Source organism: Glycine max, chromosome 5 (genome assembly GCF_000004515.6).
Source record: "Glycine max cultivar Williams 82 chromosome 5, Glycine_max_v4.0, whole genome shotgun sequence".
NCBI classification, from domain to species: Eukaryota; Viridiplantae; Streptophyta; class Magnoliopsida; order Fabales; family Fabaceae; genus Glycine; species Glycine max.
In genome coordinates, this window is record NC_038241.2 from 3,032,352 (window position 1) to 3,043,738 (window position 11,387).

At 34.0% G+C, this 11,387-nt stretch overlaps 2 protein-coding genes across 5 annotated transcripts; one reads left to right on the forward strand and one right to left on the reverse strand.

Moving 5' to 3' along the window:
* Nucleotides 1–1,322: 1,322 nt before the first annotated feature.
* Nucleotides 1,323–2,865, forward strand: LOC100805622 (spermidine synthase 2). Of its 2 annotated transcripts, XM_041015898.1 has the most exons (6): nucleotides 1,323–1,462; nucleotides 1,573–1,645; nucleotides 1,915–1,986; nucleotides 2,073–2,250; nucleotides 2,328–2,454; nucleotides 2,579–2,865. In XM_041015898.1, exons 1-6 carry the CDS (start codon nucleotides 1,451–1,453, stop codon nucleotides 2,639–2,641), a joined length of 525 nt encoding a protein of 174 aa, XP_040871832.1. In that variant the 5' UTR covers nucleotides 1,323–1,450; the 3' UTR covers nucleotides 2,642–2,865. The 2 variants fall into 2 exon arrangements, with proteins under 2 accessions (XP_040871832.1, XP_040871833.1); XM_041015899.1 differs by having other exon boundaries at nucleotides 2,073–2,245; nucleotides 2,328–2,615.
* A 1,403-nt stretch (nucleotides 2,866–4,268) lies between these two features.
* On the reverse strand, nucleotides 4,269–11,129 carry LOC100804903 (nucleobase-ascorbate transporter 6). 3 transcript variants are annotated; one of them, XM_014775443.3, is made up of 15 exons: nucleotides 11,051–11,129; nucleotides 10,400–10,550; nucleotides 9,324–9,421; nucleotides 8,989–9,165; nucleotides 8,479–8,579; nucleotides 8,135–8,210; nucleotides 7,996–8,055; nucleotides 7,689–7,873; nucleotides 6,907–7,003; nucleotides 5,861–5,947; nucleotides 5,486–5,544; nucleotides 5,302–5,393; nucleotides 5,116–5,193; nucleotides 4,846–5,006; nucleotides 4,269–4,737 (listed from the first exon to the last, which is right to left on the reverse strand). In XM_014775443.3, exons 2-15 carry the CDS (start codon nucleotides 10,509–10,511, stop codon nucleotides 4,519–4,521), a joined length of 1,602 nt encoding a protein of 533 aa, XP_014630929.1. In that variant the 5' UTR covers nucleotides 10,512–10,550; nucleotides 11,051–11,129; the 3' UTR covers nucleotides 4,269–4,518. The 3 variants fall into 3 exon arrangements, with proteins under 3 accessions (XP_014630929.1, XP_006579556.1, XP_014630928.1); XM_006579493.4 differs by lacking the exon at nucleotides 11,051–11,129 and adding an exon at nucleotides 10,810–10,995; XM_014775442.2 differs by lacking the exon at nucleotides 11,051–11,129 and adding an exon at nucleotides 10,651–10,814.
* Nucleotides 11,130–11,387: the final 258 nt, after the last annotated feature.

Sequence of the window (11,387 nt, forward strand, 5' to 3'; positions counted from 1 at the left end):
AAGGGGTGGTGGATGCATTGTAATGGTGCATGCATTTACGTTCTTAGTTCTCCACGCCAAATATAGCATAAGTGCTGATTGGCCATATAGCTATTGGCATATTCAATTACCTTTTTAAAAGCAAAGTCCAATGGCCAAATAGACTAGTGTTGTTTATCAATATACCAGCAAATCACAAGTTTGGGGTGAGAATTTTGATCATAAGAACCTTGTAATAACAACAGCAGCTGATAATGGAAAGAAGGAGAGTAATGGAGCACCTAAAGACATATCCTGCGTTTCCCGGGTGGTATGCTGATGTTTCCTGGCCAGGTAACTATTTCTTTCCAAGTCAATTACTTTACTGACATCTACTTTATTTTAGATTTTTTTTTTGATAAATTTATTTTAGATTTTTATTTGGTGCTTTTTTTTGGTGGGTGATTATTTTCAAACATCGTTAATTGAAAATATCCAGAGTCACCTACAAAAGCACATGATGGGAAAGTAAGACCATTGCAACAGTGTACAATAAATAGCAATAAATCACATAGACAGGAACATTCAAAACTAAATAGTTAAACATATTGTAAACCGATGTTGAAATGTCATTTTTAACTTTTTTACAATAATATAAAAATAAAAAATATTGGAAAGTGTAACAACAATAATTAATATATAACAGTTAGTAGTAACATTTTGTACTGTTAATTATCACATCAACAATGCACAGGAGAAGCACACATATATAAAATGGAAAAGATCCTATTCCACGGGAAATCAGAATTCCAAGAGCTTCTTGTATTCGAGGTACCATGTTCATTGTTAGCATATTCCATACTCTTAAAATCATTTGATTTGTTCATAGATTTTTGTTATTATTTGATTTTATTGTAACTTTTCCTAATCCTTTTTTTCCTCATTTAGTCGCTACAGTGTATGGGTTACAATATAGGCACAATCTCTTGTACCTGAGCATGTATGTTATCACATTAGAATTTATATCACATTAATGCATATAGCTAAGTTAGTGTACCTCTTATAATATTGTCATTTGTTCAAGAAATGGAGGAGGATCTAAGTCTGTCTGCTAAATTATTTTATTATACTTTTCCCTGTTTCTTACGAATAAAATATTGATGACATCCCAGAGTGATGTGAATTGTGCAGACATCTAGACATGGCAAGATTGCAATTCCGGATGGGTATATCCAGCTGACAGAAAACGATGAATTTGCTTACCAAGAGATGCTCATTCACCTTGCACTCTGTTCCATTCCAAATCCAAAGAAGGGTTTTTGTTCATTCTTTCTATTCCTCACTTGCACATGAACTATCCTATCTAATGAAAAAAGAAACTTTTGTTTAAACATTACAGGTTCTGCTTGTTGGAGGGGGAGATGGTGGAATTCTTAGGGAAATATCACGCCACTCTTCTGTTGAGCATATTGATATATGTGAAATAGACAAAATGGTCATTCATGTAAGTTAGTCTTTAAGTTATTACTCCTTACTTAGTTCCACTTTTAACGTATTGCTTCCAATAATATATTCTTAGAACCATGTGAGTTTCTTATGCGTTTGAGTACACAGGTTTATAAGAAGTTTTTCCCAGATATAGCTGTTGGTTACGAGGATCCCCGAATGCATGTTCATATCAGAGATGGTAAAAAGTTAAACCATTTGTTTTTAACTTGCAGAACAAACCACACGAGTTTGTATAAGTTATGTTATTTATACAACAAAGTTTTATAATAATTTCTGCACATGAAAGAAAATCAAGAGACAGAGAGAGAAATGTGTAATAAGATAGGCGCGTAGTGGAGAAACAAAGAGAGAGAAAAAAAATGATCGTGGGGAAATTGTTGTAAAAATTTGTCGTACAAGTTATATTACTCAATTTATTTTTACCAAATTTCTAACAAACATATGCAGGAGTTGCGTTCATCAATTCTGTTCCTGAGGGCGCTTACGATGTCATTATACTGGATGCTTTTCCAGCAATGGGTAAGAAAACTTTGTTTCTTCCAAATTGCAAGTGTAGTGAGAAAAGAGTAGTTGGGAGAGAAATGATGAAATTCAATATGATGCAGGACATAGTGCAGATGTTCTTGCTGATAAATGCTTCTTAGAATCAATAGCAAAGGCTCTTCGACCCCGTGGAGTGCTGTTGTGGCATACGAACTCTGAGGTTGCAGATACCATAGCTAATTGCAAGATATTCAAAGGCTCCGTTAATTATGCCTGGGCAACAGTTCCTGCATATGTAAGGTATTCCATTCCTTATTTAACTTTCTATATTCTTGTTCGTTTTTGGTAACAAGTGTTTCTTTCTTCTTGTTTACCAGTGGGGCGATTGGATTCATGCTTTGCTCCACGGAGGGTCCCCCAGTGAACTTCAAACATCCAATAAATAAATTGAATCCAGAGAAAAATGGGGTAGCAAAGGGACCTCCTAAGTTTTATAACTCAGAGGTAATCCGTTGAAACTTGAAACGGTTTCAGTTCAAGCATTAACCTACTTGTTTTGCTTTATTCTATTTACAACTAACTTAAGAATTTATTCCTATCTTGCCTTTTATTTTTGTTACAACTACAGATCCATGCTACTGCCTTCTTTTGTGGACAAGGTTGGTTGATCCAACAAGATATTCATAAATAATTCGGTAGTATTAAGGAATTGTTGTTAGTTACCCTTTGTACTGTGTCGTTCTGCCTATTTATGGGTAATATGTTGCACGTGCGAAACTATCTCAATTTTATTTGTATTGGAGTATTGTAAGAGCTGCAATTATTCAACTGCAGTAGTCTCGGGTAGCTAGCTTTACTCTAGTTAGTCATTAGAGAGTTAGTTTCTGAGTTAGTTAGTTAGTTAGTGACAGTTGTTGTAACCAACAGAATAGTCTATAAATACTAAACTGTACTCAGAGTTTGGTGGTTAATGAAACTGAGTTGCTTTCCCTTTCATTTCTCTGTTATCAAATTCTATGATAGTATCAGAGCTAGTTCGATCAAGCGACCAACAATGGCAGAATCCAATCATTCTGGTTTTATATAAATGAGAAGTTGTATTCACAAAAAGAAAAAAAAATAACAATGAGAAGTTGATAACCTGCATCACCGTGAAGGTATTGCACATACAAAACTATTGCAAGTTTATTAACACCTACAAGAAAGGTACGTTATGATATGGAGTCAAAATATCAAACTTGTACAATCGATTACTTTACAAGAAGATACAGATAACAATGTATAATTTGTACGAGGCAGTATAGTATAACCGGGTCAAAAGAATCCAGATACAACAAGGAATCGCTGCTTAACTTCATATATTGTTGGTGAGTGATTATACAAGTTACTGGTAGCAAGATTCTAGTCTAGCTACCCTCGCAACTAGATAGAAGTGGCAAAAGCAGAACACATCTCTAACAGGGTAAACACTGTTAGAGAGGAATTTGACTTGTATCAAGATCTTTTGGGGACGTGGACATTATATACAAACCGTAAGGTTGGACAAAAAATATATCTTAAAACACAAGATAAGGATTGGTCCAATATATCTGTATTGCACACTAAAAGCAATAAAAGGAAGCTATGGACATCAATTGTTGGGGTTGTTGAATATTTCTACTAAAATCAATTGTATCATAAAATAGTACAAGAGCCATCTCAATTCAGTGGTTATGAGAATCTGCAAGGCTTCGATCTCCTTTTACATGGACACAACCCATACATATTAGCAATGTCATGAATTGTTCAAAACAAGAAGATTCCAACGTTGGAGATTCTCATCCATTTTCTCTCTTAATTCGTAGTGTCTGGTTAGCGCTAAATAGTAATTAACCCAACAATGGTATTTTAATATTTCTTCACCATGCTTATGGCAGTTCATTTTTTATCCAAAATTCCCACATTTATGATCAAATACACTTTATATTTCTTCTCAATCCCCACTATATTTCTTCCTCTTTTGTGCTTAGGCCTCATTGTTTAACACCCCTGTCCCCTCTCTTCCCGCCCCAAAAATGAATAAATAAAGGAGCTATTTTGAATTACTGTAGAGCTCATTGAACAAGAATTTATTCTAATGAAGAAAGGACCTACAAGAAATTTTGAAGATTAAAATGTGGCAAGAACCACTGATTGGAGTACTGTATCATTTCAAAAAATAAAATATGGTCTACGACAAAAGGATATTATTTAACATTACTCGCATCATTAACCCGATTAAACAATGCAGTTTAAAATAATCCCCTGTGAAATAAAATAATAAAAGTGAACATAATGAATGAAAAATAAAATGGGCACTTAACTACAGTGAATCAACTTTCCAAATTCCAAGTCAGCATTTACATAAAGAAAAGCAATATAACAAATGTTATAGAATATTCTATAGCAGAAGAGGACTTCATATAACTATAACCTGTAATAAGATCCAATCTCATATCAGAAAAAGTCAAATCACGACCTTTCAGAGACTCTTGTGACTCAATTTTGGATGAAATGAAACCCCCTATTTTTATTAGTTAAGCTGCACAGTTACACAGATGGGAAGTATTTGTTGAGGTTGAAAGGCAGTGAATAAAACTCTTCACTTCTTGTGTCAGTCTTGAAGGAACGGTACTTGTCCCACCAATGCTTTCCTCTATCTTTCCGAATAGCAGCTTCCTTCTTATGTAGTGTGTTGTCCAAGAAATATGCCACACAACCCGCAACAAAGGCTTTTGATTGGAACGGGACATTGATTATATCATTGAACTGCAAGGCACATAAAATTGTCAGTAAAAGTGAATTCGTGACAAAAGCTAATAACAAATTCAAGGTTTTTTTATAGTACATCACATCCATAGTTTCATAGTTCCATACCCATCTTGCTTTGGTGTGAACCGGACCATAACCATTAATTGCTGTGTACTCATTGAAGTACTGCGACACAGACAAGCCAATGAAGATGGAGTAGCCTAATACAAATATTGTTCTAAAACTGTTGAGGTTGCAGAATTGAAGAAAACTTAGACCTCCCGCTCCTACAAATAATGAATGGAAGTGGAACATTACACGCTGATTATTGTAAGTATCAAAGTAAACCAAAAGTTTGAATGTATCTTATGAGTATATCTTAAAAATGAGACATACCAACATAAGCGAAAAACAAGCAGTACAGTGCAGCAACAATGGGAGGTGGAATGGATGCAAAAACGGCTCCAAATTTCCCTACACAGTAAAGAAAAATTAGCAAGAGTTGATGGGAATAAATGCACTAGGTTAAGGCAAACTACATATTCAAAATTACAAGCACTGCACTGAGCTGCATCAACTCACCGAGAATTGAAAAGAAAATCATAAAACCGGCCGCTATTTGCACCACTCTTCGACTGCCAACACGAGTTAAAGCCAAAAGACCAGCATTTTCTCTATATGGAAACCAAACAAATACCTCATCAACAAGGAAGTTGTTTCCTCTAAATTGAAGCAACGTATACAAACAGAATGATTTCAGTCTTACACAGATACAGAGGATCCATTGCCAGTTCCAAACAATCCTGATAACAGAATGCCAACTCCCTGAAGAGAAGAAACAAAAATGCAAAATCGTCAGTTGATAAATCGACTTTAAACTACCATTATTTTTAAGGGTTAAATTTAGATCAAGTTCCATATATCTTTGTCATCAAATTCATAAATCAAATAATGACATGAGATAAGTTTTTCTTATTCACCAACATTTTTTTAATGGAGGCTATTTAATGTTGAAAAATATATCCACATGCCATTGTTTGACTTGCAAATTAGATGGGAAGGAACTTGATTTAAGTTTTGTTCTAAATGCAAAAAAAATACTTAAGATATTTATATGCAGAAGTATTAGCTATTTTTGTACCTGCCAACCGATGCCGCGACTAAGAATAGATGGTGGTAATGGTGTTGCACTTGCATACCGATAGACAGCAATAAAAGCTCCACTGGACTGCTTGTAACAAATGAATCGTGAATATATAAATTAATTCTAAAAGCATTACTATTCAATGATAATGCAAATTAGCAACTGTATAACACTAACTGAGTTAGGCACTGGTATAGAATACAAGATGGATAATCCTGGTTAGTATGTCATCATGCATGTAGTAATACTACCATGTGCAGGGTCAAAATTTAGTAAATTATGTATTAATAATTACAATTTCCCTCAAGAGAATGGAATAAAAAAAGCCAACTATTGCACTGATTGAACATAGCTGATAAACTAAGTCAAAATGATTTAAATCAATCTCCACCACCCCCACCCTTTTGGTTCCATTACCTTATATTATCCTTCCAGATGTTCATTAACATACCAACCATAGTCTCCAACCTAATTTACTGCATTTATGTAGTAATCATTTTCATATCATTGTTAAAGTTATCATATAAAGTCATTATATACATTAAGTGTGTGTTTGGTTTATTATGTGGAGGGTTTCTAACTGAAATCCAAACACACTATACATGGTTAACAGTATCAATGTGGTTCCCAATTTTTAACCGCCATTTTCTACATATGGCAAACTACTTATAAAATTTCTCTTAGGGTTAAAATCCTGACTTCAGTACTATATGCTTCTTCTAAGGAGGCAGAGAAGAAAAAAAATTCAATCATGATGCACTACAAGATTTGTAAAATTTATTTTAAGAAAGCAAGATAATTTCTCTAAAGATCAATTGTTTCCAAGAAAAATAAGACTGATATGATATCCAGAATGCCTGACTGCAAAGCTCTTATAAAATACACAGAAGAGACAGGAAATTATGAATATAAAAGCTAATAGAATAAATATAAATGTATAAATATGTATTACATAGGAAGGACAATACCAATTAATTAATAAATAAAAAGAACTCTTGTTCCAAATTAAAAATAGATAGAAAAGGTCTAAAGAAAGAAATTACCTCTACAAGAGCAACAAAGGATGCCATCATCATGGCAAAGGCTTCACCTGCATCAAATGTAGGTGCTCCCCATTGAAATGGATAAGGAACTCGTATCCTGCAAACCCAAAATACATGTTGAATACTTCCCCATAAGTTTCAAGTCACAAGGCTATGACTAAATAGAAAATTATCAGTGAATAATAAATTAATATCTCAAGGATGCAACAGAGTCTTGCATAAAAAATGTCAATTATGATCATGCTCTAAAGTTCAAAACAATGACAATATATATATAAAAAATTCAAAGATGACAAATGTGACAATTATTCACCAAACAATGATTCACAATTCCTAATTCATAACATACTGAACAGCCTCATGGCTTAAAACTAGCTTCCCCTGGAATTGATATCAACAGATGGGAATTGGGAAGAAAAGTCCATACAGAATTTAGAAACAGAGAAGAAGAAAAGGAAGGTAATCATAAGGCTAAATCAAAGTCAAAGCATCTTGAGGTTCTTCACATTGGAAACTCGGCTGTGAAGTTTCACAGAATCAACTAAGAGGGATCTCCCCAGATAGCAACAAGTCCAAAAGGCACCACTCATAAAAATATAGTATACTTAAATGGAAATCATAACAATAAATCTCCATAACCCCCCAATCCACAGAAGGTACATTTTTAAATTTTATAGTGAAAAATCACACCTCAATTTAAGGACATTTTGGCAATTAAATAATCAGCTGCCAGCGAAAAAATTCCATTTAGAGTAAATAGTCAATGAAATTCCACTACTAACCATGGGGCAGATTCTATTAAACCAGATCGATCAGTGCGACAGGTTGACTGTGTTTTAGGTGCAGCATGGTTGTATGCCCCTCCAACAGTGAGCAGATAAGCATATAACCATACAATTGCAATTGTAAATAAAACAGCGAACCGATCGAAGACATGTTTTCCTGCATGTAGCACATGAGGTACAAACTGCATGAAAACCAATAGCTGTTATTAACAAAGTTCCATACAAGCCATCATTATGCCATAAAAGTAAAGAAATGAACTGAGATCGTGATGCCAAGAGTTTTTGACACTCTAAAGAACTCTACCTGTGAAATAAATACTAGTAATATAAGCTCTGGCAGTCCAATCTCTACACATTTAGCAACCTACACACAAGCCAGTCATCAATATTGAATTTTTTTTATATATTAGCTTTGAACCCAAACAATTTAAATATGTACTTACCCCAGGAAAGCCTAACTCATAAAGCCCAAAACCAACAAGAGATACCAAAGGAACTGCTGAAAGTGGACTTAAGAACCTGAAGAAAGAAGTTGGAGTTACATCACTTAGGAATATTACACTCAATCGCAGGAATATTAAGTTCTTTTGATCCTTTCAGTTCACAGGGACTATATTATTGATATTTTCTTCAAACAAATTCAATTCAGAGTAACAACTGAGAATGAGCATATATGGTAAAGATGACCCTAAATCTAGATTACATTTCAATTCAGACATTTTTTTTCAACCATATATGAAGACCAAGAAAATATAATGCAGCCACTTACTAAGAACCTGAGACCAACCTTGCAACATTTCGCCAAAGGCCACTAAAGCCTAGTACTATTTGAAGAGTTGAAGCAACAATAAGAGCACCTTGGGTTGCCCGCATTATCCTCTTGAATTTCTGAATAGAAGAAAAAATAAAGCCAAAAAGTAAGAGGAAGAAAGTGATAAAATGCTCATGTGCATCCAAAAAACAAAATAGTGATGAAACAATTCCATCAAATAAGCATCAGGATCCAATGTCATATTCAGCTCGGTGAATTAAAATTACACTCTTTCTTCTATAAATTGTCTGCTTGTAATTTCAACGTATGCCACAAGCACCAGGAACTGAACCCAAGACCTTAGTCTTTACACAGTTCTAATGCATTGATTAACCCAACCCTCATTGGAAAACTATGCTCTTATTATTTCAAATAGAATAAATTTGCTAAATATTGATACAGATTACAAATCATGTGGATGCCTTTGTTTGGCAAGCATATCAACCGCACACAATTTATAGAAAAGAATCGTTCTGGTAAAAGGACCTCTATAGGATCTGGCTCATCACTGAATCGACCAGAAAGAATAATAGAGATTGTTGTTGCAACGTAAGTATAAGACCCTCCAATTACTGCAGGCAATCGAGTTCCAAACAGAGTTTGCAGCAATGTGTTAATTCCAGCTACAAAAAGTAGAGTTTGGATAACTTTTGCCTTCTCCTCCTGCAAAAAATGGACTTTCAATTTTCTTTGTTTTATAAATTATTTTTTGCTAGGAGAATAGTGCAACTTCAATCAAATGATCAGATAACCCTTTCAAAATTATTCCATTTGAAATTTAAAATTGTTCCTTTAATTATATTGAATTTGTTAATGCTTACATTGCCACCTCCCATCTGGGGAACAAGAGCAGTGGGAATTAGCACAGTTGTACCGAGCATCACAAGATAATGTTGAAAACCAAGAAGTATGGCCTCAGCTGCATCAGAATTGCACCAAATTTCTCATCAAATTAAAGAAGATGAAGAGAACCGTACTATCTTAGTCATATTTTCAACGCCATAAGCCCAGGGAAGTACTACTAGCAGTGGCTTAAATTTTAAAATTTCAACTACTTGGCATGATGTCAGAATACAGCATTTAATTTATCCATAAAACCCACATTGTTCAATCAAAAGTTGTTGAGTGTTGACTGCAGGCGGTGTTACAAAACGCTCCAAAATTTAATAAATGAGTAATAGTTTTTTAATCAAAAAAGAAAAAAACGTATTTTTAATCAGTAAAATATTTTAAAATTATAACATCAGGAGCCATAAATAGAATTAAAAGAACTAGCAAAAAGTCTATAAAGTACCCAACCCGGATCTGGAAATAATGAGAATAGTCAAAACTTACAGATGGGAAAAACCAGAAGTTTAATTTCAAATAAGTTTAATAAATTGGAACTAGCCAAATACAAATAGGGCATCGAATTGGTTCCAATTAAATTAGTACCACAGGAAAAAAAAAAAAAAAACCTTCGATTGCACTTTCATAAATTAGAACCCAAGTCCCTAAGATAAACAAACAAAAAAACATGATTAAATTGAAAATGAAAAATTTTGAGGCATGGCTAGTGAATTAAACAACCAATAACTCTTTCCCCTGATCTCCCTTAATTTCCTCCACATGCCTTCTTAAACATAAAATTAAAAATCGGTTTAAGAGTAAGTTTTATTTTTCAGCAGCATATTTTTGTTATCATCAAAGCACCTAAAAGGAAAGAATTTACCCGAAAGCCACTTTCAATAATTTGATTTAAAAAAAAAAGGGACAGCACGCGCAAACAAATATGTCAGAATCACAAAACATGCTTTTAGAAATACCATATCGGTAAAGATAACAGAAGAATCAGGTTCAAAGTAGGAGCACAGAGAAACAGAATCTATGATGAAAGAAAAAAGAGAAAAAAACTAACGCCATGGAGGAGGACTCGTAATGCAGTAAGAAACATTCGGTAACTGATCCTTCGGGGGATGAGGTTGTGGCTCATCAATCTTAGGTGCTGGAGCTCCACCACCTCCTGCCATAACTCTCTTTCACAGTTTCACACACACTCAGCAACAAAACTGCAAGGAAATGAAGGAATCAACGAATCAAAACGCAAATCTGAAACAAAAGTTACAAAACACACTCTAAAAACAAAAAAGAAGAAAAAGACTCAGCTACCTAATAAAAATGAGTGTCTAAGCTGAACAGAAGAAGAAAAGAAAGGGAGAAAAATGATAAAGTAGCTGTGAGTATGAGAATATTAGAGTGAGTAATAGTTACGACAATAATTGTGAAGTTTAAGAAAAGAAAGATGAGGAGAAAAGAATATAAAAGCACCTTTTAACAATGTTTGAGGGTGCAAAAACAAGGGGACTTTAAAGTAAAAAAAAAAAAAAAAAAAAACTCAGGTACCCCACACCAGCCACGAAATAAATAGAATAAAAAAATGGTTCGAGACAGTGAAAAGAAGAATGAAAACCCAGACGGTGGTGGCGTTATAGTTATAGTTATAGGGTAGTGTAGTGTGAAGTATAAAAAAGACAAGGAAACGATAAACGCGAACACGAATGAACTAAACTTAGTTTGCCACAGTCTCTCTCCCTTGGAGTATGTAATGTATGACCACGACTTACACAGTTCTAGTATAATCGTATGTTATGTTAATGTTTCGTTTTCATATTCATATACATATACCTCCAATTTTACTTTCCGACAATTTTTTTTTCATTTATATTTATATTATTTTTCCCTGTTGTCGTTTCGGTTGCGACAGTGGCATATGGCCGCGCCAAGTATAAGAAAAACCCAGCCTCGTGGCATGATGGTAATGATTTAAGGGTAATGTCGTTTATAGAATAAATGATAGTAAATGATGATTACATGAGAAAATAATGGGAAGGAAAAAAAAGGTGCAA